This window comes from Neophocaena asiaeorientalis, unplaced genomic scaffold (assembly GCF_003031525.2).
Source record: "Neophocaena asiaeorientalis asiaeorientalis breed wild unplaced genomic scaffold, Neophocaena_asiaeorientalis_V1.1 scaffold606, whole genome shotgun sequence".
Classification (NCBI taxonomy): domain Eukaryota; kingdom Metazoa; phylum Chordata; class Mammalia; order Artiodactyla; family Phocoenidae; genus Neophocaena; species Neophocaena asiaeorientalis.
The window spans coordinates 3265894-3290633 of NW_020173687.1; the positions used below are offsets into that span (position 1 = coordinate 3265894).

The window sequence follows — 24740 nt, forward strand, 5'->3', positions numbered from 1 at the left end:
CTCATCTGCTGTTGTCTGAGACCTCTACCCTCGGTTTCCTCCTGGAAGGAAGCGACTTAGTGAGATGATTTTGGGAAAAGAGAGTCCAGTTAACTTTGGTCCCTGGCTCGGATGAATAGGGAGATATTCTAAAAGATGATTGGTGGTCGGAGAAGCTGATGGTTGACCAAGACTCCTAGGGTTCTTCCCACATTCTCTCTCCTCTGTTGGCACAGAGGAAGGGGAAGTAAGAGCTTTGGACCACATTGAGGATGCATACACCTGTAAGTCCATGTCTGTGCAGGCCTGCGTTCAGCCCTCCCTGTCGTGGGGACAGGAAGGTAGAGGCATGGTCCGAACTAGCTAGATAGTTGGATTCCCAGAAGGAATGCCCCCTGCCCCCAGCTATGAGAATAGCAGCTACCTGTTTTGATTTGTTTGTGTAATTTTAAGAAGGAAACCATCCTGACGAACAACAGTGCTTTGTGGGACAGATAGAATCCCCTGCCTCAGGCAGTTCTACTCTGCTCTGATGCTGAACCATCCAGGAAAATGGAAAGAGCTTCTGAGCCAAGGGGCTGTGCTTAGCCTCCCACTTGGTGGGTGGAGCTGAGGCTGCCCCGCTGGAAGGAGGCCAGTGGGGAGGGCGTCTCCCCAGGCACTGGCTGAGGGCACTGCCAAGGTGGGAGAGGAGCTGGTGATGCCTCTTCTTGTTGGCCAGCTGCTTAGTGGTTGTCTTTTGGGGAAGGAGGAGCAGCTACAGAAGCAGAGTGTGTGGAAGGGAAGCTTGGTCATTGCAGGGCTAGGCCGGCAGGTTGGAAGGGGTCTGGTGGCACTGACCAAGGGCCAGCTGTCAGAGGGACAAGAGCACCCAATCCGGGACAAGGGGCCTCTAGCTCATCTTGTCCCAGAAGATGTCCTTCCTCTCATCTGCTACTCACAGCCCAGGACACACCCCCGTTCCTGCCATAGTATCTTAGGGCTCTGAGAACGGGGATCCAACAAACCTGGGTTTCGGTTCCCAAACTGTGTCTTATCAGATACAGAATCTAACCAATCCTCGACTTTCATATGTAAAGTGAGATCAGTGATGTTCTTTTTCTCTCAAGCTTTTTGGACAATTTAATCAAGTAGCACATGTAAATTAGTAATTACTGGTACATAGTGACCAGTGGCTGCTACTACTAGTATTATTAACAGTAATTACCAATTATGTCTTTGTAGCCATTGGTAAATAAGGCTACCCCAAAGTGTCCACGCTTCTCCGTTACCCATCTCCGTTAGCCTGAATATACCAGCCTGCATTCACACACCGGGGACATTGTACACTCCTGGGAAGACTCCTTCATCCCAGATGCCATCACTGATTCCACCCACCTTGTCCTGCTCTGCCGCCGGACACCCCCAATCAAGAGGTTCTGCAGGGTAGCATAGGGGCCTGCCCTCTCTGTGGGGAAGCTGGTGAGCTCTTACAGAAAGAAATCCAGCACCCATCAGCTTCTGAGGCCCTCAGTGAATATTGGTTGAATGAGGAATGGGTAAGGCTGCACACAGCACCGCCCAACCGCGGTGACCCCAAGAGCCTTCACTGTGAGTCTTCGAAGAGGATGAGAACAGGCTTTTAGATGCCGAGGCCCTAGTGAAACAAGGCTTTTGGTTTTGTTGGTTGGTTTTTGTTTTTACCATCACTTTACATGAAACACTGAACAACAAGAAGCTCCACTTCCTAACCAGCAGTTACAGAAGCATCCCCTCCCCCCTCCCCAAGTATGTCCTCTTGCTTCATAGGACAGGTGTATTTTGCACAGTCTGGATGCTTCTGTGATGGCACAGAACAACGCATCTGGGGGAGATGATACTCCTTGCCCTCTGCATTTATTACCGCCATCTGTAATTTCAGCTCCTGTCATATTTCTTTCCCTGTGTCCCACAGGAAAGGTCATACGTCAGGGATCAGATGTCAGCCCTGTCCATCAACACAGCCGAGGCAGGTGCCCAGCTGGGAGCTAAGGTAAGTGTGGCTCATTTGCTGCTTGGGTTGAAACAGAGGGGTGGCTTTGCTGATGGTCCCCCTGGTGGGGGACACCCTGGCTGCTCCCCCAGCCCCCAAGCCAGGATGATCCCCTGCGGGCCTGATCCACACCTGCCTCCACCCCAGCCCCACCTGCGATTCTGCTCAAGCTCACATGCCTTCGCCTCCCAGCTCAGGTGTCAGGTGACCCAGGGCCCACATTCCAGTCCGTCCAGTGCTACCATTACGACTTTATGCCACTTGCACTAGTGTGTTGAAGACTTGCTTTTCTCTAAATGGACCTGCGTGCCGATGAAGTACGCCTCTTTAAATAGGAAACTTTATATTTCAGCTATAAATGAAAACCCAGTTTTGCTTGTGTAAAGAGCAGGTAAGTGCCCATAGAAATAGAACCCAGTAATTCCAGGTAGAAAATGTGGAAGGAGAGAGAGAGCCAAGCCAGGCTGGCACCCGATGGAGACTTTCTCCTGTTGTCGTTAGGAGTATGGAAGAGGAATTAGAAAGGGACTAATTTTCTTGCTGTGCGATTCAATGTCATTTAAAACCCTGTTCCCGAACTGGCTGAGCCTTCCCTTCTCTAAGAGGACGATGATCCCACTTTGAGAAAGAGCGAGTTGACCCAGGGCTGCCGTCATTTATTGGGCAGGTGCCTGGCTGGGGTGAGCACGTCCAGGTCCAGAGGGCATCTGCCCGCCAATCCACGCTCCCAGGGGAAGGGAGTGCAGAGACTCCTGGGGGGCTGGCGGGGGCCTCTCTTTCCTTAACTGGTCTGTAAGCTTCGGGAGGCCAGAGCATTGCTCCTGGTAACCACGCTAAGAGCTCTGATCCACTGAGCGTGCCCTGGGGTTTGCACTCTACGAGCATAATCCCACTGCATTTTCACCAGACCCGTGCAGGAGGGGAGGACACCAAGGCCTGTGGCTTCTATTTCTTGGAGTGTCTCTGGGTCCCCTTTATGATGTCCTGCAATAGTAAGTGCACCTGTGGTGGCTGGTTGAGTCGACAGCCATTCACATACTTTCCCTAAGTGAAGTTGTCACTTATGATTTATCAGGTAACCTGATATTTTAAAATCTGTGACAAGACATGAACTATCTTAAAACTGTTGCTAAGGACCATTGCCTGCTTTATTTTCTTTGACATTTTATTGCATGACTGAAGGGCTTATATTAAAATAATAGAAACCCAAAGCAAAAGTTGTCCACACTCCTATCCCTAAATCTAAGCAATTTCATTTGTCTGTGTTACCCTCTAGATCTTGTCCGTGGGCATATTCAATTGTCAGGTGTCTATAACGTCATCGGCAGAATGTTAGAATCTACGTCTTCAAGTCACATTGGGGCATGCAGTTCCATTTCACTATAGTCCCTTTTCCTTGCTTCTCTCCACCTTTCCTTCGCTACTCCCACTGCACCACCTCCCCCATCATAATGCCAGTTTTATTTGCATATGAGTATCTGAGCAGGGAAAGGTGTGCCTTCGTTTTCAACTGGAGGGAGACGTGTTGTCTTTGGAGTTTCCCCCAGCGTTTTCCCCCAGGATTTAGGCGAAATGCTGCCATCTTTGCCAAGTGCATCAGACCAAGTCCACTTCGTGCTGGGGACTCTGGTGAGTTCCACAACCTCACTCCCTCCTGCTGGGACTTCACTGATGACTGACAGCTGGTTCCCTTGAGAGACGGCCTTCTAGAAGATTCTGTGATATGGGTAGAACAAACACATAGTCAGTGAAAACCTTCTCATCTGTCTACCTAGTTATTGTGATTGTTGGTTGTTACTGAGTTGTTATTTGACAGTGCAGATCAAATATGACACTTCTCGGAACAGCCACAGATACATTTCCCTGTGTCCATCTCTGATAGAGATCATCTGTAAGATCAAGAGCAATGGCCTTGACCCTGGGCAAATTCCAGCCCAGTGATTCCATACCTCCTGCCAAATTGAACCCCAACTGTCCTTTATACACTCCATGTACAAATTCTACAACTATGGCTTTGCTTTTTAACATGACTTTTCAGACTCACAAGAAGTTGTAAAAATAGTTCAGAGAGTTTCTGTGTACCTTTCGCACAGCTCCCCCCGAGAATAACACTGTATATAACCATAGTATGCTTTCAAAACCAGAAAACTGACTGTGGTACAACACTATAAACACAGGTCTCAAACACAGACCTTATTTGGACTTCACTAGTATAACTAGCTATTATTTTAACAAAAAATTTACTTTTCTGACAAGAGCTAAACGAGGTTCTCAAGGTCCAAAGAGCCACAGTTTATATGATGGAAACTTCTAAAAAATAATTCAAGATCTCTATAATTCATTATCTTTTCTCAGGCTGAGTTTGCGCCGAGGTTAAAAATGTGCTCTTCTTTTTTGTGCAGACATGGTGCCATGAATCCTTGAAAGGGCGTGTGTATGATAGGTGTGTCCCTCTGGTCTCGGAAGGGCCAGCTTCACAGGCGTGGAACCCGGTCAGTCCCACAGGGCCTTGGGCTCAGAAAGGCCCTGTGCTTGGTTAATGCTCTACGGTCACCATCCTGGAATTCTTCGTATCTGGACAAGGGGCTCACATTTTTATTTTGCACCGGGTGCTACAAATTATGTAGCCAGTCCTGAGTCTTAGGGGTTGCGTGCGTCTCATTCACAGACTTTGAGGCCATGCTCAGGGCACAAAATGAGTCTTATGGGGATTTTGTGGACCCAAGATGAGGCTCGAAAATCTTATATTCTCATGCTCCATCCCCACAAAGCAACTGTAAAACTCACCCATGGATTTCAGCTATGAACACCTACACGGCTGTCGTTAGAATTATTATACCTTTAGCACAGAAACAAAAGGCAATATGATTACAGGAATTTCTGGCTATGTGTTTGTATCCTTGGGTAATTTATATGAAACCAATGAACACTTCATTCTTTTTACGTGAATTAATTAATTTTTAAAATATTTAAGGGTCGTGGCATGTTTTTTGATCCAAGAAGTGTGAGAAACAAATACCCTCCTCCTGTAAGTACGGATGAAGATGTTATCGTGAAAAGAGTTACCTTACTGTCCTGATAGCCATGGGAAGCCCTGAAAATGGGAAACTGGGAAGGGAGGAGGTGAGAAAAAACATACCCAACCAATATCCAAATAAGCCAAAAGAAGTGAATGTGGGAAACAGATGAGAAGTAAATAAAGTACCTACATCTAGACTTGAAAGCATCAGAGTTTTTCAGTTCCTGGCAAATTTCTTTTGCTGCTGAGAAGCTAAGAACTTGGTGAAGGCCTGAATATTCTTTTGCTTTGATTCTTGACAGATTTATAGAAGTTTTGAGCTAAGGGGGCCATAGAAGCCGTCTAGTCCATCTTTTCCCTAAACCTTACCAGCAGCAGAATCCTTCCTTACAAATGAGATCCTACAAAGAATGCCATTATAAATAAAACAGAAAAGAGTTGTTTTTTATTAGTACCAATTTTGAAGTACATTAACATTTATAACATATACATATTACCAAAACAACAAATAAAAATAGTGACTCGGTTGAAAACAACAACAAAAAAGAAGTTAGGTATTTGGAGGAAGTTTGCAAAATTTTACCTTAGCACCTAATTCATTGCCTCACATTGTTGAAATTAGTTCTTAAAGTATCAAGAAAATTTCAATTCATGCCAATAAGCAGTTTCAGATATTTTTTAGGGAGCTCAATTTATCATATCAGGTTCTCTTTGATTCAGCAAACAAGAGACAAAAAGCATCATTCAAGTTTCATAAAAGCAAATTATAAAATTTTTGCTTTTATTAACATGTTGGGGGGACTCAGTGTAAAAGATGTAAACCCTTCTCCATTATATTAGAAAAATAACATTAAGTATTATTATTAAAATAATTTTCCCTGAAATGAAATTCAAATACTCTTGCCGAAGTATCTTTGAGAACTCACAGGTCCTGGGGACACAGCTGAAGCCAGGGTCTCAGTGCAGAGAGGCCGGGTGAAGGGAAATGGTGCTGTAGGCAAGAGTGGACACACACGGGGCAAAATGCAGCAAAATTCAGCATATGGTAGGCCCTAAAATTGGCTCAAGGCAAAATCGACCCCGAGTTTGGAGACTGGCGCAGCCTCTTCCACTGCCCGGGAAGGACCGTGGTGTCTGACCCGTGAGCACGTTGGAAGAAGGGCCTATGTCTCTGGGATCGTCCTCTTAGAGGCCCACGGGAGCCGGAGGGTGGCCAACTGAGGGCACAGCATCTCTGGGCAGCAGGTCCTCAGGGCTGTTTGTAGGGGTCACCCCTTGCTCTCTCTTTGGCTAAGTGTGTTTAGTTCAATTCACAATGGTGTGGTGTGCTGCGTTTATGTATATAGGTAGATATGTGTACAGACAGGGGTGTGTGTGTGTGTGTGTGTGTGTGTGTATCCTCATGGACATGTAAAATTATTCCAAGCTTTACAATTTTTTTACATACATCTTCTGGAGTGCACTAAGTACCCCTAAACCCAGGGGTTATCAGAAGTCACTTCAGCCATAAAGCCATCAGTGTTTTAGAAACACAAATTGTATCATGTCACTCTCCAGTTTAAACCTTCCCAGCGGCTGGCCAATGCCCTGTGATAATCTGCAGCCCTGAGGCCTAAGGCCGTGTGGTGGCCTCTGTCCTCCGCCTGCAGATCTGAGCTCCCGGCAGCCTCCAGGCCTCTGCTGGCCCTTCCTTCTCCCTGGCCGCTCTGCTCCTGTCTCCTGGTCCTGCTCCTGAGAGATCCCCAGGCTCAGCCTGGGTGAGGTCTCTCTTGCACCTTCCACGGTCATCACTGTGTTTCTCTCACCCTGGGTGCTGGCCCCGTGCCTGCATGAGCCCAAGAGTGAGGCTGCCTCGCCTTACCCTGTGCGGGCCTGACTTACATGATACAGTTGGGGAATCTGTGGCTTCCCAGGCAGCCCCCACATGGTGCACCCTGAGTCCATCTCCTCACTGCTCTAGCCCACTCCTCAGCCGGTACCCCAAGACCCAGGTCCATGAGCACTTGCCCGGTGAATGAGTGGAGGGCGGCACACCCACTACCACACATGAGGTGCGGCTGACCCAGCAAGGACAGGAAGAGGAGAAATTAGAACCTGGGGAAGAGCCATGCGGTCGGGGGAGCAGGAAGTGGGATGAGGTTCCCCATGGGAATCAACTGTTTGCTAAATCTCGTTTGTGGAATGGTCCCAAACCCCACTGGCCCGGCTTGCTCAGCTCACTTCTTCCCTAGAAGCCAAGGTGTTGAAGGGTCTATCAGTCAGAACTGGCAGGGCCTGTCCTCTCTCCCACCACACGCGTAGGTGACATCTGATCAAACTGCCCTTGGCCCGCTGTCCCTCAAGGAGAGCTCTGACAGCCCTCTGCCCAGTGGTGGCCCCCTGTGTGCTGGCCAGAAGAGGCCATCAACTCGGGGGGAGCTGTGAGTCCTTGGTGGTGTTAGGACTCTGCTTCTTTGCTTCGTAGGTTTACCTGGATACTGTGGTGCCCAGAGGACCCCTGGAAGTGAGGGTACGAGTGATGGCAGGGATGCTGAGTCAGGTAGGAAGGCCCCTCCTTCGTGGTGAATGGGTTCTGCTTCCCCATCTGGCCCCACACTGACCTGGGGCCACTTCCTCCTAATCACTGTGTCAGTCAGCTTGGCTGCATAACAAAATACCACAGACAGGCAGCTTAAACAACAGACTATTTTTCTCACAGTTCTGGAAGCTGGAGGTCTGAGACCAGGGCACCATCATGGTCAGGTTCTGGTGAGAGCTGTCCTCCTGGTTCACAGACGGTCACTGTCATGCTGTGTCCTTATGTGGCAGAGAGAGAGGGGGAGAGAGCAAGTTCTCAGGTTTCTTATAAGTACTCTGTTCCCGTCGTGAGGGCCCCACCCTCATGACCTCATGTAACTTTAATTACCACCCAAAGGCCACACCTCCAAATGTCATCACATTGGGGGTTAGGGCTTCAACACAGGAGTTTGGGGGGACACAATTCAGTCCATGGCAAGTGCTTTCATGGGAATCCTCATTCCAGGGGCATTTCTGCAGATCAGCACAGCCTCAGACAACAGTGAATGGTCTCTCTCTCTGTGAAATTATGAAAGATGTGGGTTGACTGTGCTGGAGGGAATTATTGGACAATAACATTGTCTCTCCTGGAACGTTCCTCAACACAGCCACCCTGTATTCTTGGGCAAATTAAACAGTGATTTGGGAGTTGGGGCAAACGCATGGGTAGCTTAAATGGAAGGGGCTGGAGCAGGTGCTCTGGAGAGACGCTCTCTGTGTGTGCCTGCTCCCAACCCACGCAGGGAGGGACACACACAGGCTTCAGGTGCTGCTTCCGACCCTAAGGAGCCCCATACATTGCAGGAAAGTTGGGGCTCAGACCTGTGAAATAATAAGTGCAAAGGAATAGATCAATGCTTGGTGGGCGTCATCTGCCAAGAGTTACTTTACTTGGCAAAGTCGTGGATGATAATCACTGCGTACCAGGCCCTGTCCTAAGGAATCAAAAGGTATTAACTCAGTTCTTGCATCAGCCCACCAGGGCAGGTTCTATTATTTTCCTTATTATAAAATGAGGAAACTCAGGGACAAAGAAATTAGGTACCTCATTCAAGACCAGTCTGTAGAAACGTCTGCGACAGTGGGGACGAGGCCCTGCCCGCCATGGCACTTACCTTCTCTCGTGGCTCCCCTGCAGCAGCTCGGTGGTGCTGACATCCCCAAGGGAGACCCTGGTTACCCACCTCACGTCTACGCAGAGCAGGGCAAGTGTGAGCGAGTAGAGACCCGCAGTTCTCTCGCCTTCTCCGAACGTGACCTGTCGTCCGACTTGCTGGACTCTTTGGGGCCAAAGGCGGCTCCACCCGAAGAAATATATTCTGAGTCAGGTTTTCGTTTCTTAAAAACTGCATATTATGATGAACTGGAATAACTCATGAAGGGGAAATCACTATTCTAGAATGTTTCTTCCTTACTTCCTTTAAAAAAAATTACCTTCTAGTTCTTGAATGAGGTTAAACTGAGTCTGGATTAAAGGCTTGGACATTTGCAGACCAGACATCTTGAACCAAAGCGAAACAGCAGGTTATACTTTTTAAAATGTTGATTGGTCAGGCAGATTTTCTGGAGAAACGTGAATTGTGTAATGCCTTGCTTCAGCTCATGGAAGCAGCTCATGGCTGCTCATAGCCCAACTCTGAGGGTAAATAAAATATAATCCACTGATTACCCCCAGCTATTTGGGAAAAACTGGGGAAACAGATGTTTTAAGTGCTTATTTAAATTTCTATAATTATGATTCTGTTTCAGTTTAAGTGAAAAATAGGGAAATGTTTTCTAGAACATTTGTGATCAGTATTTTTAGTGATCTTTTAAAAAACATAAATATTAATCCCATTGTACTTTTTGAGTAGATAAATAGATAAATATTTTATCATGAGAGAAATGATTATACTTAAAATTTGTGAGCAGTACATACTAAAAAAACCAAACCGACATAATTTAGCTTGCATGTATTATGTAAGTAAAATAACTTAGGAGCCTTTGAGTGAATAAATTCTGGTTAAATTTTATCTATGCACAAAACCACAAACTTTAATTGATTTCTACATGTCCACCTACCACTGGTGTAAATTGTGGGGGAGGGGATAGTTTCCTTTAAATATCTAAAAAAATGTAAATAGTAGGACATGTGCCCTGTATATACTCAGTTTTCTTGTCTGAGTAATAGATAAGAAACTGGTTAAGCAGAATTTTAAATGCTACCAGGACACTTTAATGTATATATTAGATATCTAAAAGCCTGTGGCAAATTCTACAAAATTTATATAATTAATGAGCATAGTCTTTTGTTAGTCCCCTCTTGAACCTGAGGGATAAATCAGGAGAAGCACATTTATGTCAAATCAGTGAAATGCTATATTAAACCTAAGTTTTAGCTGACGCAAGCTTAAAACTTTCCCTTTCTTTTTAAAGAAGCTGTGCAAATGCTTACTTTAAAGAGATCTCAAGAGTTTGTACATAGTTATTTCATGTATCACCTAGTGCTTTGAGTAACTGAAAAAGAAGAAAAACCATCTCCAAAGCATTGGAAAGTCTAAAGCTGACTCACAGTCGTGTAGAACAGCTATGCTAATGCTGGAATGATTCCGAGGAGAGTATAGGACATTTTCTGGGTAATTCAGGATAACAGTAATATCTTAGGACAGTATACTTTTTGAGTCTGAATGGTTGCTAAGGGTCAGTAGGTGGTCACTGGACCTTCCTGGATCTGAGGCAAGGGACGGAAAACTATGGCCATGGGGTAAATGTGGCCCAACATCTGTTTTTGTGAATAAAGTTTTATTGGCACACATCTGTGCTCATACGTTGTTTAAGGGCGTCCATGACCCCTTTGTGCTGCCATAGCAGCGCTGAGTAGTCACGATGGAGACGTATGGCTCACGAAGCCCAACACATTTACTTCCTGGCCTTTTAAAGAAAAAAAGTATGCTGACCCCCTTGTCTAAGGCATTCTTTTTGGGAACCCCACATTTGTAACAAACGTATTAAGATATATCCATACTCTGTGTTAAAAACAAATACATTGCCATACAATTAAGGAAGGTTTTAGGTAACTTTGCTTTTGGCTATGGGTAACTCGGCTCATTTACTGATGGTTATGAAATCTGGGCAATTGTGCGTATTTGTGAATTCTTGCATTATGAGGCTCTCTCCAACTGATTGTTCTCAAAAGTAATAAAATGCTCATGAAAAATTCATGAATCCCAAATTTAACACTTAGCAAGAACAAAATGTTATATTTTGTAGGTACTTAATTAGACACGTATTAATTTTGATTTTGCTGCTTTCTTTGTGTATTTTGAATCCTATATATATGTTTTCTTAGGTCTCAAGCCTTTGGGATATATTGTCCAGTGGAGACACTGGCCCTGTTGGCATTGTATGAAGCATACCTGGCATGTAATACTTTGACTCTCCCCTTTAGATGCCAGACTATATTATATATTATCACCTGTCCCAGCTGATGTCTGCAGGGAACATTCTTGGACGTTGGCCGGTTCTCCCCACAAGTTCATTTTCAGGTCTATCTACATGCTTAGAAAGGTTTCCATTAGAAACATCAGCACCAGGAGGTTTTGGAAAAAAATGTTAGCCTCCAGTGGAATTTATGTACACTCATGGATTAAACGAAGTCTTACTAATGGCAACGAAGAAGGCAATAAAACAGAAATAGTAAATATTTTCCTAGAAAATGTGATTTTATTAAGAACATTAGCCTCCAAATTACTTAGCAATCCAAAGATAGCTGCCATCTCATAAGTTAAATATTTATTTTGCATTTCATCAATTTTGGGTTTCCATTTATATTAACGGTCTCATTGGCTTTATGGAGTTTTTCATCAGAGGAGTTTGTTTTGCTTACTTTTATGATTTACTAAACACAGAAGCTATCTTGGTTGTTAAAAACTTTCCCAAGTGAGGGACTTCCCTGGTGGCCCAGTGGTAAAGAATCTGCCTTCCAATGCAGGGGATGCAGGTTCGATCCCTGGTCGGGGAACTAAGATCCCACATGCCGTGGGGCAACTAAGCCCACGCACCACAACTAGGGAGAGAGAAGCCTGTGCACCGCAGTGGAGATCCCGCGTGCCGCGACTAAGACCCAACGCAGCCTAAAATAAATAAGTATTAAAAAAAAAACTTGCCCAAGTGAAACACTAACCCAGGAAATCTTATTTTATGTACTTGTAAAGTAGGCATAGCAACAGTCCCCTCAAAGATGGCATGTGGGCAGAAGACTGCAGACCTTGGGTAGTCATTGTCTCTCCTGAAATGTGTGTGTCAGAGGCCAAACAAATCTGCCATCAGGAAGAAGGAAGAGGAGAAAGAATGCTGGAGATATAAAAACACGAAAGACTTGTCCTTTCATTTTTCCCAGCATGAGGACACTGGTGCTGGAATGGCTGCAGCAACTGCTAATTGTCTCAATATCTGTCAGCTCTCCTTCCTCAATAGAAGAACCCTGAATTTTTGGCCATCGAGAATGGGAATGACATTTCCCACCCTCCCTTGCAGCCAGGTATGGCCATGTGACTGCGTTCTGGCCAATGGAAGGCAACTAACAGGAAGTGTCCTTGAAGCATGGAGATGTAGACTCATCTCTCCCCCCTCTTCTCTTCTACTGGCTGGAATGAGAATGTGATGGCTGGCACAGGAGCAGCCATCCTGGAAAGAATGGGAATGACATTTCCCACCCTCCCTTGCCGCCAGGTATGGCCATGTGACTGCGTTCTGGCCAATGGAAGGCAACTTCCAGGAAGTGTCCTTGAAGCATGGAGATGTAGACTCATCTCTTCCCCCCTCTTCTCTTCTACTGGCTGGAATGAGAATGTGATGGCTGGCACAGGAGCAGCCATCCTGGACATTGTCATTAGAGCTGATGCATGGTACGCCAACAGGATAGAAGGGGTGGAGGTCTCTGACACCGGGGAGCCCTACTGGACCCATCCCAGGACTCCCTTACTCTGGACTCAAACTGAAAGAGAATTAAATTTGTCTTGTTCAAGCCGATGCTATTTTGGATTTTCTGTCACTCATGGCCAAATCTAATCTTAACTGATACAAAATATAGGACCAAGATACGTAAGCTGTAAGTAGCAGAACTGAAACTTGGGGCAGTGGCTTATGGATGTGGTCGGGGGCAGAGACTCAGATAGTGGGGGCTAGAGGACAGGTGACCCATATCGTGCAGAAACAAAGCATTTGCTAACAACTCTCCTCTGTTGTTTTTTGAAAAGCAGCCCTTGCTCTGAACAAGGATTGAGGAAGGAAATGGTAAGAGAAATTCATAATGTAGAAATGCATTAGCTGCTTCTCACTGCTTATAGCAAAGTCCCACAAAAGAGATGGACATGGGTGACTGCTGGCCAGGGCGGGTGTGGCATGAAAGGTAAGGCAGCTATGCTCATGGAGACCATCTCTGCCTGAAGCCCGCAATCTAAATTGACTGAGAACTGGGTAATTTGGAGGCTTGCAGGGTTGAAAAAAGCAACCGCTGCATCTCTCAGATGACATCAATCATTGGAAAGGTTCTGTGCAAAGCAGTGCACTTAGTGGAAAATAAAACTAGTGCCCCGTCCTACCAATTTGTAAGCCTTGTGGCAAAAGTCACCTTAAGGATGTTGCCTTCCTACCCAGGCCTGTTGCTTCAGGTGACTCAAGGTGGGCGGTGCCATTGTGCTGAGGGACAGGAGACGTTGGCCAAGCGAGCGTGGAGGCCAACAAGGACAGGCCAGACGCTCCAGGGTTATAAACTATGTCTCAACAGAGAGAGCTGGCTGGAAACAAATAGATCAGAAATCTTTACGTTTCTGAAAAAATGCTTTGCCAAAGAAACCACAGCATGGTCTGAAAAAGCCTGTGATTGTTCAACCCCAAAGCAATCCCTGAAAACAAGGAGCAAGCTGTGAAAACCACGCAGGTCCCAGGAGGGGCATCCCCTCCGGTACCCACGCCAGTCAGCTGTGGCAGGGGAGACAACAGCAAGCACGCAGGTAGGGGCCGGGGGCGGCGACGGCTGCAGAGGTGTCTTCACTGTTCCTGCCTCCAGGATTTGCTCATGTGTATGGATCAATGATAATTGTGTTTCTTAGTTTGCTTTTCTCCAAATGGGCATTTTTATCGCAGGCGTCTTACTGTTCTTACTTATCTACCTTATGTTGGGTGTATTGGGAACCAAGAACTTATTACTTAGTTTGTAGGTTGTAAAACCATGAAGAACCTCATCCATATCTGTTGGAGAGGACTGTGCTTTACCCTGGGATCTTGGATTGTGAGCCAGATGCAGTAATTGGGTGGGGCTTTGCACTTGGTTCCCTTGGGGTGTGTGTGGGAGGGGTTCTGTGTGTAGAAGAAGGGCAAGCAGATATGTGGGCGGCCAAAGCATGGACGGCTGCGGAGACTACTGTCCCCCAACCCCCATTGTCCCTTCTTTCCTTCTTCCCCAAGTTTGAGCGAGGGCTACGGCTTCCTCAAATGAAAATGACATTTCCCAGCCCTCCTTGTACTAGATGTGACCAGGTGACCATGTTCTGGCCGATGGGACTCACATTGCAGAGGCAGAAGCATATGTGCAGATGCTGAGATGGGTCCTTGAGGAGAACAGGATGCCTCTTTCCAGCCCTCTCCTCTCCCTGTAGGCTGGAACATGGCTGTAAAAGCAGACTATCGGGAGACCTTGGGAACGGAGGCTTCCGACCATGGGGTGACGTGTTAGAGCCTCATCCCTCACCCTGGAGACCATGAGAGCCTGAATCATCTCACTTTTTACAAGAGAGAAATAGACACTTGTCTCTATTTATAGGGGGTTCGTGTTCTGTCATTCACAGCCAAACTTCGTACTAATTAACTCAGGTTACATAACCTAAAAAACAAACCAATAAATAGAAAAAACATTGACATAACAAAATATGTGCGTTGTGCTTCAGAGTATTTACCTTGTGTGGTTAATTTTATTCATTGAACAGATTTTTTTCCATTATGTTCAAATATTTGTACAATGAATGTTTCATTCTTCTCTGTGCTGCGTGATGGCTTAATATAGTTCTACAATTATTTTCCAAAACGGTTGTCACTACCCTGTGACAAGACTCTTTTAAATACCCTCTTTTCTGTCCACACGGTATCATTTTGAGCTTGGGTCTGATCTCTGGAAACTGCCGAAAGGCATTCAGGGCCTCGCCGGGTAAGCAGGTGAGGGATCAGCCTGAGTGACAGCACTGTGGGCTGGGAATGGGGCTGAAGGTGGAGGATGGGGCCCACAACCCGTAAAACGGGCATCGCTGTGCACCTGGGCCAGGTGAGCTCAATCAATTTTATTCTTTATTCTTTAGTTCTTGCCTTGAGAGGTGGTGTTACCAGGATGCTTGTGTCAACCAAGATGGTGCTATGTCTGGCAATCAGGAAGATCCACACATAGGTCTGAACCCATGAAGGAGGCCTTCACCACGGAAAGGTTGGTGAGCATTTCCCGGGTTTGAGGAATGATATCGCCAAGGTCCACTGTTCAGGGTCTCCAGACCCTGCAGTTTCCATTTTAACTAATCATTTGCGTAACTAATTGAGGGAAAAAAGAATGACTTCATTGTTTGAAATCGTCCTAATGAACCACCTCCAGCAGCTGAAATTCACTCTATATTTTGCAGTCTCTGTGGGGAGAAGCCCAGTTTAATGAAGTCAGCAGCCACTGAGAGCTCTAGGAGGCTGTATTTTAAAGGCTCCTTCCGCAGGCCTGTTGTCCCAGGGCGATTTTGCTCCCAGGGACCCTGGGTGATGTCTGGAGACACTTTGGTTGTTACGACTTGGGAGAGGGTGCTCCTGGCAAGGGGTAGGTAGAGCCAGGGATTCTGCTAAACGTCCCACAGGGCACGGGATGGTCCCCACAACAGAGAATGATCCAGTCCAGAAGGCCAGCAGTGCCAAGGTTGAAAAACCCTGCCCTAGACCCACTGAGACCTGCTCTGAAATACCGTGCGGACGGCAAGAAGCTAATGACCTCTGTTTTAAAAGAACTTCCTCTCTGAGATGAGCTGAGAGACATGATATTAAGCGGTGCAGTAAACTGTGTATCTCGAGGGCTCCCTCTGGGCCAGGGCTGCCACCCTCACACGACTTACCCTGGGTTGACACTGTCCTGTCATCAAAGTGCTCTTAAGCCACTGCTTGCAGGGACTGAAAACAGAATAAAGATAATTAGACAGGAGTTGCTTGCCCCTGACCAAAATCAACCTAGAGTAGACAGAACTCATACGTTAAATGCTTTCAACCCAGAAAAATGAACTCATTGTGCTAAACACTGTGCTTAACAGGAAGTCTACATGGAATCTTTAGAGTTCTCAGAGCCCAGAGGCAGGCACAGGCCCGCAATGGGACACGTGGTCTGAAAAAGGGTCCGGCTCCTGGCCATGCAGGGCTCTGCCACCCCCTTGCTGGAGACTTCCCCAGTCTGGGCATCAGCATCTACCTGTAGGACTGAGGGTTCATTTTGGTGGATGGTTTTCCCACCTGAGTTCCCCAGAGTCTCAGCACTTTCAGGGACATCAGTGTGACCCAGAATCAACTGTGGCAGAGGAACTTTGGTCTGTTGGTATTATAGGTATCTGTCTGTATGTCTGTCTTTCCACAAGCATCTCTTCACCCTTCTTCTGGGAAAGCACATATGGGAATTCCTATGGGCAGTTCCCTTTCTCTTCATCCCCTGCTCACATGGGCTCTAGGGGTGGATCATGAATGACCTAAGCTAGTTAGCATAGCAACCATAATTGGCTCAGAGATGAGCATGTCAGCCAATCTGAGCCAATGAAGGTCAGGCCGAGTTCTGCTCAAGTCTTTGGGTAGGGCTGGAACCTGAGTGGGTGTAAGTGCAGGGGCAGTTGCAGCCACTTTGCAACCATGAGGGGAAGCTGCAGAGCTTTGGGGGCAGAGGGCACCGCATCAGGCAGTATGAAGGGGAGCTGACATGAGAGAAGGACAGAGGCTGGCTCCTAATAACGTTGCTTTGGTCCTGCACCAAGTTGTGACTCCACAACTTCCCCTGGACAATTACCTGTACTGATAAGGTTACTTTTGTGCCTAATTCAGGTTTTTAGAAACCAGCCTGAGTAAGAAAATTTCCTCAAATGAAATGACTTGCTTCAAAGGTTTTAACTAGGAGTCAAACTTTCCCAGAGACCCCTCCTCGTGAGCTACTCCCCCTGCTTTGAGTGGCTTAAAGGGACAGTGTTGTTGAGTTGGGCCACAGCTGACAGGGGCTGCATCAGAATATTTCTGAGGAAATGATGAAACCAAGACTAGCAGAGCCTGGGAAATGGAAACACCGGGCTTTGACCCAAATGCCCCCTTTCAAGAAAGTTCTTTATTGTCACTGAGGTTTGAGTCTCTATATTTGTGCATGTAATAGGTTTCTCCTCCTTAGAAAGATTTGGTTATGGATTCAGGCATCTGAAATTTAATACTTGAGAGTTAATTGAATTTAATTATTTGTAAGAACTTCCTCATGTTCTTTAGATGAAAGGAAGGTAATATTCATGAAATTCTGTTTGTAATTTCCCGTCTGTTGCATTTTGTGAGCAGCTTTGCGAGATATGCAAGGTTCTTTGGAAGAAAGTCTGAGGGAGAGCAGGAAGGGGACAGGTGAGAGCGCTGCATGATTCCCGCCCTCACTCTGGGTGTTCATCAGGGGCTGGGAGGTAAGCACTGTCTTTGTATTTTCACCTTCCGGATCTGTCTTTTTGAAGATTTTATTTCCTACTTCGGAAGTATATTAACTTTATCATGTGATTTGTAAATCAATACCCCCAACAGACAGCTGTCTGCTTCTCTTAGCATTTTTTTTTTTTTTTTTTTTTTTTTTTTTGGGTACCAGCCGCTCCGCAACATGTGGGATCTTCCCAGACCGGGACACGAATCTGTGTCTCCTGCATCGGCAGGCGGACTCTCAACCACTGCGACACCAGGGAAGCCCCTCTTAGCTTTTAATAACATTGGTGACATGGAGTGCAAGACTTGACTCATTCTATAAGTCAGTTTTTAATATGGAACAAACACTGAGTTGTTCCTCAAAAGCCGTACAGGCTAAGAACAATTTAAAAATAATTTAACAGTATTATAATTCAATGACTATAATTATTAAAATGCTACCATATAGGCCTGAGTGTTGCAATGAATGGGAGAAGTTGGAATGAGAAATTAACCCTGAAATTAATTTCTATGTTAGGAAAGTTAGTGCAAGCAGCTTTAACAGATAAATCCACAAATTCCATTAACCCAACAAAGGTTTATTTCTCATGTAGGCAAAAGCCAGTAACTGTACAATTTGGGCCTCCAAGTTTGTTGCGGCAGGGAAAAGATGAAGAAATCACAGTGGCTCTTAAATTCTATTGGCCAGAATTTAAGGGAGGCTGTGAGACGGAGAGGAACACATGGATGCTGAAAGCACATTAGCTCTCCACCACCGTGAGATGGATTTCTATTCTTGTGTTTGTTGGTCAGAAACTAAACTTGAGACTCTGATTGATTGATTGATTTAAACAACACAATCTAATTCAATCTTTTTTTTCGTTTTTTAAAATTTATTTATTTATTTTTGGCTGCGTTGGGTCTTCGTTGCTGCGCACGGGCTTTTCTCTAGTTGTGGCGAGCAGGGGCTGCTCTTTGTTGCAGTGGGCAGGCTTCTCATTGCAGTGGCTTCTCTTGTTGCAGAGCACGGGCTCTAGAGTGCACGGCTTCAGTAGCTGTGGCTCGCAGGCTCTAGGGCACAGGCTCAGTAGTTGTGGCGCACGGGCTTAGTTGCCCCGTGGCATGTGGGATCTTCCTGGACCAGGGCTCGAACTCATGTCCCCTGCGTTGGCAGGCGTATTCTCAACCACTGCGCCACCAGGGAAGCCCCTGATTTATTTTTTTGGCCACACCGCACGGCTTATGGGATTTTTGTTCCCTGACCAGGGATCGAACCCGGGCCCTTGGCAGTGAGAGTGTGGAGTCCTAACCACGGGACTGCCAGGGAATTCCTGGCAGATTTAGATGGTGGAATTGTGAAGAACTTGAATGTAGCCCTAACATATTTCCAGCCCTGGTGTCCCACAGAGGATGAAAACACTGTGTATGGAAGACATACTGTAGGTGTTTAGAACATCTGCTGTGGTTTGGGAAAAGGCCAGGGCTTGAAATCAGCTCCATCATTCACCTCCTTTATGATTAAGTTTATTCAACACTTTGAGCCTTTGTTGCTTTGTCTGTAAAGTGAGAAAAACAACAATCCCTCTCTTGTAGGTTTTCGAGAAATCATTGGTATCACCATCATCAACATTCTCATCACCATTACTACCACCAGCTTCACCATCACCATCATCACTGCCATCCCCATCACCATCACTACCATCATCACCACCACCACCACCACCGTCTCCACCATCACCGTCTCCACCATCACCACCACCACCACCACCACCGTCTCCACCACCACCATCACCGTCTCCACCATCACCACCATCATCACCACCACCGTCTCCACCATCACCACCATCATCACCACCACCGTCTCCACCACCACCACCATCATCACCACCACCACCACCACCGTCTCCACCATCACCGTCTCCACCACCACCACCAAGATCATCATAATCACTTATTATTTAGACACCACATTCCCACGGAAGGGTCTCTAAATGCTAACTTCTAACTCCTATTGCCGTAGCTTCAGAGAGAGCTCCACTGTAAGTTTAAGCAATGGTGCGTGCAGTGTGAGGGTAACGGGAAAATGTGAGGTGACCTGGGGACTTTGCATCTGTGGAAGCATCTACGGATTCTCAGTGGTCACTCAGCTTCTGAGCACTGTCCCTACGAAGAAATAGGCTAGTTCTGAAACAATCACACTGAGGGCTTGGGTAAATACAGGTTCTAGATCTAACTTAGGAAGTCTGGCTGCAGGTCTGGGAACCTGTATTTTAAATAAGATTGTTAGTAGCTCTTAAATAAGTTGTGGATTATTGTTTAAGTTCAGCCTGTATACAGACTGCATCCATTCATGCATTCATGCATTCGACGAATATTTATTGAGCACTGATTAAGTGCCAGGCCTATGTTAAACATTTCCCTACGTTATTTCTCACATTCTGTTATCACCCTCGTTTTGTAGATGAGGGAGGCAGACTTGGGGACAACAGACGAGTAACTTGCCCAGGGCCGCATAGCCAGGAAGTGAACAGGGGACATTTGAGTCCAGAGCTCACCCTCCTTATCACCCCTTAACAAAAAGGGGTCTTTGCAAGGAGCCAGCAGAGCATAATAGGCAGTAGAATTGTCAGGCCACCCCAGGGCTAAGGAGAATGTAATGGGGGTCATGTGTCTGTTCTCGGAGGTTAGGGCCTTGGAAATGGCTTCCTGGAGGAGGTGTCAGTTATCCAGGTGGGCAAGAGGTGTGTGTGTGTGTGTGTGTGAGAGAGAGAGAGAGAGGGAGAGAGGGAGAGAGAGAAAACATGGCAGAGGAAATAACATACGCCAAGGCCTGGCAATAAATATTTTTTCCTGCGTGAACCGTGGGAACTGCACTACAGTGGTGTTTCTAGAGTGTGATTTCCTCTCCACTGGTTTCATTACTGCTTACCAGAGGCACACAGAAGACTTTCTTTTTCTCTTTCTACAAATTTTAATAGAATCTCCTTTAAAGCATAGTAGGAAGAAAAAGAATAACTAGCATGTCAGACCCATGAAATTATATATGGTAGTTCTTGGGATGCAGCTAAAGTTAATATACTGGTTACGAAAGTGCATGAGTAGCAATAACGTCACAGAGTATGAGAGGGAAGAGGTAAAAACAGTGAAGGTGGAAAGCCCAGGAGCGCTGAAGATTCAGGAACCCTGGGCCAGAGGGTGTTTCTGTCCGTCCCAGCTTAGAAGCTCTACACTTGAAGTTTGGCTTGAGTGCGAGTGGCTCTTTTGTCAGTAATGTCACATTCTTCCCAGTGGGGGCAGCGGCGTCCCTGCTGCTGTTAACCACGAGGGGTTGATTTGTTCCCAGTGTTAGGACCTGCAGGGCCAAAGTCTGTCCTCGGAATGGTCAGGAGGAGCTTTGAGCTCTGGGGAAAGGGTCAGGAGGGAGCCCACACGGTGCTAAAGTAGCCGTGGGAATCAGCCCAGCCTAGAGCAGGGACTCACAGTTCAGGAATGTTCTCTGGCCCCATGCTAATCATAGCCGCAGAGCCCTGGGCACCAGGAGATTGGCTAAAAATACCCTGGGCATGGGCCGAGGGCTTGCATTTAGAAAACTGCTCTCCAGAGGCAGCCCCGGGGAGAGCTGATCTAACACGGGCAGCAGGCGGGCCGCCCGGCCACAAAGGTTAGCCAGCTCAGGACGCTCCCAGCTTCAGCTTCTGCCAAGACGGCCTTAGTACTCGGGCTCAAATGAAATGCCACTTTCAGCTCCTTTGCTTAAGGGATTTTCAGAGCTGTGCAGCCGAGCCCTCTGTCTGTTCTGATACCTTAACGGCAAGACTTTGCTGGCTCCTTAGCAAATGAACCCCTCAGGTGGAAGGGGCGGGGCTTTAACCTGACAGGGCTTCAGAAATGCTCCCCCACTGTCTCTGGGAAGCTGCATTTGAGATCACTGCAAGTCACAAGTAGAACTCACGGCAACTTGGGTGCCAGCAACATGCTTTCGTGTCTCGGCTTCTGAGGAGGGACAGCTGTGGGCAGGAATTCTGTCCAACTCTTGCTCCTGACCAGCCTGCTGCAGGGGCTGGGGGAGCTGATTAATGCCCCGGCTATGAACAGGGAAGACACTTAACTGAGAAATCACACGAAACGCAAGACTGTTATGTAATGATTTACGAGCACAAGCCATCTCTTCAAGCAGACGTTCGTGGGGCGGAACCGGGTGGAGCGGCTCTTTAATAGTATAATTCATGGCAGCTGCTTTAACTGAGCACCTAGTACGTGGCAAGCACACAGAGCTTCTCTGTGTACCATCGTACACATGGTACGATGTGTACGATGGCAAGTTCACCTGGCTGGACCCTTGCTGCCTCTGCTCTGCTCACCAGGGCCCCACGGGCTGCTTACAGCTCACTGCTGGTCAGGGGAGAGTGGGGATTGGCCCAGGGTCCTCGGGCACTGCTGACCTGCCTGGGTTGATGCTCCCAGGTCTGGACAGGCAGGGAGCCCTCGTTCGGTGCACTGAGTGATCTCATGGGCCATGATTAATAAGGCCAGGTCATGATCCTAAGTCTAGTTATTTTTGAAGGTAGGATTTGGCCAGAGTCCTGAGGCTAAATTAGAAGCCACACTTTGGATCCCTTGTGGGGTGTTATCCAGGGCTCCTGGTGACCTTTGTCCTGGCCCAGAAGCCTCTGGCTCAGACTAGAGTAGCGGTTCTCAAAGCAGGGTGCCCCTGGCCCAGCAGCAGTGGCGTCACCCAGGAACTCCTTAAAGAGCACATTCTGAGGCCCAGCCCCGGGCCTACAGGCTCAGAAACCAGCGTGGTGCCAGTGCTATGTGTATTAGCAAGCCCTCCCGAGGGCTCTGATGCTCGGAAGTCTGAGAACGATGGCTGAGGCAGATGACAGGTCCCCCTCACTTCCTTCCCCATGGTCCCTGAGAACTGCTGTGCCGACAGGCAGGGTTGAGGTGGGTCCAGGTGAGTGGTGCCTGATGGCGAGTTGTCCCTCTCGGGAAGGAAGGGCTGGGCTGGGGGCTGGTGTCAGGTCTCTGGTATGTGTGGGACAGTGAATGGTGCTGGCCCGGCTGGGCTGGTGTTTCAGGACAGGGCCCTAGAGAAGGGTGACCAAGTCACAGTCACTGAAAGCATGCGTCTCTCCTGACGGCTGTTCCGAAGTGGCGAGGCCTGCTGAGGGGGTGCTTTCCAGGCTGTAGGTGAACAGAAAATTTGGGGACTGTCCTGTGCCTCAGGCTTCAGTATCCCCGACATCTCGAATGCACAGAGAGACCGGAGCTCAAGGCTAAACGTTAGCCTCTGCTTTGGACTTTGTTTTCACTGTGAAGACGGATTGTCCCAATAATGCACATTTCAGCTTTGGATGAAATACCCAGCAACTCAGGATCTGCGTTCGTTTGCAAAGTTTAGGTGCCCAGGAAATCATTCTTCTGCAGAGATGCCATTAACTAATAATTCAAAGCTGGTAACCTTCATTCAGCCGTGATTAAAGAACTTCGCTGAATGGCAGCGGATGACATGTTTTTCTGAATGCCGGCAGCAAAATTTGCTTATACCATCCATCTTTACTTTGATAAACTGCCCTTAACTAATAATTCCGGATGGAAGGATTTTAAATCGAGCATGGCGGTTGGCAGGTTCAGGTCAAACTCCCAATAATGATCAAGACTATTTTACTGCAAACTGTCTTCAGACGGGCGATATTCGTTTAGGTTCTAAAGAGCAGGCGATATTCCAGCGCTTCCCGGACACTTACAGAACGTGGGCCATTCACACCCATTGCGTAAGGGTGGGGCCACGAGGTGCAGCTTTCGCATGCTGTGTTCTTGGAGGGAAGACCAGGCTCTGGGTGTGCCCCTCCAGCCCGTCTCTCCCATGCTTGGCCTGCGGGTGCCGGCTGGGATGGCCTAGCCAGCATCCGTGACCAGGTCGTGTTTCTCCTCTGGCCCCCGGCCACTCACACTGCCCCTCACGTGGCACTGGGGAAGTATGCCCCCTCCTGGCTTGTATGCCTGCCCAGCCCACTGCAGGCCAGCCTTCTGGGGGCAAGTGCTGTCTTACCTGCTTCTGTGGTACACGGCGCCTGGCGCAAGCTGGTTCACGCTAAGGACGGATGGCTACAGGATACACAGCAACGATGGATGGAATGTGCCAGACGGGGAGCTTGTTAACATGCAGATGCCTGGGTCCCACCTCCAGAGCCTCTTTCAGCAGGTCTGGGCTGGGGCCCTGGGAGCCTGAGTTTAAACATGCTTGCCCAAACCCGAACCTTCTGCCCTTACCTTTCTTCTTTGCTTCTGAGAGCCGTGCCCACAGCCTTTGAGCCATTGGCTCACTTTTCTGACTAGACTGTGGTGAAGATACTGGTGACAGGGGTCCATGGTCCTTGAACACCCACAAATGAATGGTGCGAGGTGTAACAGGGAGCATGGAGGTCCAGATGGCCAAGGGAGATCAACTTAGGATAAACTGTTGTGAAAACTGCACATTTATTCATCCGTTCAGCAAATATTTATCGAGAATCTGCTATGTGTATCACACTGTACCTCTCCCCATGTGTGAAAGTTTGGACAAACTGTTCAGTCAAACTATTGGGCAAACCTTTGTGGACCTCTCCTCACATGCGGTCCGTGAACCCTCTGACACCTGGCTACTCAAAGTGTGGTCCGTGGACCAGCAGTGCTGGCACTGCCCGGGGAGCTTGTTAGAAATGCTGAATATTGGGCCCCACCCCAGAACTGCAGCCCCTGTGTCTGCATTTCAATAAGAGACCAAGATCCCCAGGTGACATGTATGCACATCAAAGCTTGAGACCCACTGGTCAAACACCCACTATTGGGCCAAACGTCTTATATCCAAGTATGTGTCTGTGACGGAGCGCACGACTTTCATGCGATTCTCACGTTGACCTGTGACCCCCCGAATTTAATCATGGCCTCGGGGACCATCTAGTCCAGGGCTGTGTTGATAAGAAGTTGTGCTTCCTTGATCGAACCCTGTGAGCGATTTGGGAAAAGATTTATGATGGGGCTCGGCATTATGCAGTGATGAAGGAGGTGAGCGAGTCTCCGGAAGGCTGATGCCTTCACATTGGGTGGTTGGCCTGCAGTTCCCGGGGTGAGCAGGGCAGCACACGGAGCAGGAGGGGCGGGGAGAAACTGGAGCCCCCAGGATGGACTAGAGCCTGCCTCTGTCTCACACCACCTCTGAGTCCACAAGATGCTTGGCTGGATGGTCACCCTCACACATTGCTGGTCATGCACCTGGTCCACGACTCACTGGAGCTGGAGGAGCCGCTGGTCCCATTGCTGCCCCAGGACAATCAGGTGAGGCCCCATCAGAGGCAACAAGCAGGAGCTTCCACAAGGCCCGGCCCATCAGAGCCCATTTCACTCCGCTTCATGTCTGCCTTCCTGACGGCCCAGAGACTTCTCTCCTGGCCAACCCTGACCTGGAACATAGAGCAAAGAGAATGTGGGAGATGTAAGTCCTGCTCAGATGCACCA

The 24740-nt window shown here is 47.7% G+C and overlaps 1 protein-coding gene and 1 long non-coding RNA gene across 3 annotated transcripts in view; both read left to right on the forward strand.

The window, feature by feature from the left end:
* CDH26 (cadherin 26) overlaps positions 1 to 11897 on the forward strand; it is a 38451-nt gene extending 26554 nt beyond the window's left edge. Inside the window, 7 exon segments of the mRNA XM_024750180.1 lie at positions 1264 to 1404; positions 1913 to 1990; positions 3473 to 3619; positions 4393 to 4482; positions 4965 to 5018; positions 7474 to 7548; positions 8704 to 11897. Of these exon segments, the coding sequence (XP_024605948.1) occupies positions 1264 to 1404; positions 1913 to 1990; positions 3473 to 3619; positions 4393 to 4482; positions 4965 to 5018; positions 7474 to 7548; positions 8704 to 8937 (819 nt within the window). The 3' untranslated portion in view covers positions 8938 to 11897.
* Positions 11898 to 12302: 405 nt separating this feature from the next.
* On the forward strand, positions 12303 to 17390 carry LOC112402979 (uncharacterized). Of its 2 annotated transcripts, none has more exons than XR_003003798.1 (4): positions 12303 to 12839; positions 13333 to 13558; positions 14897 to 15018; positions 17136 to 17390. It is a non-coding gene; the product is annotated as an uncharacterized LOC112402979 (long non-coding RNA). The 2 variants fall into 2 exon arrangements; XR_003003797.1 differs by having other exon boundaries at positions 12303 to 12654; positions 12806 to 13558.
* The last annotated feature ends 7350 nt before the right edge of the window (positions 17391 to 24740 follow it).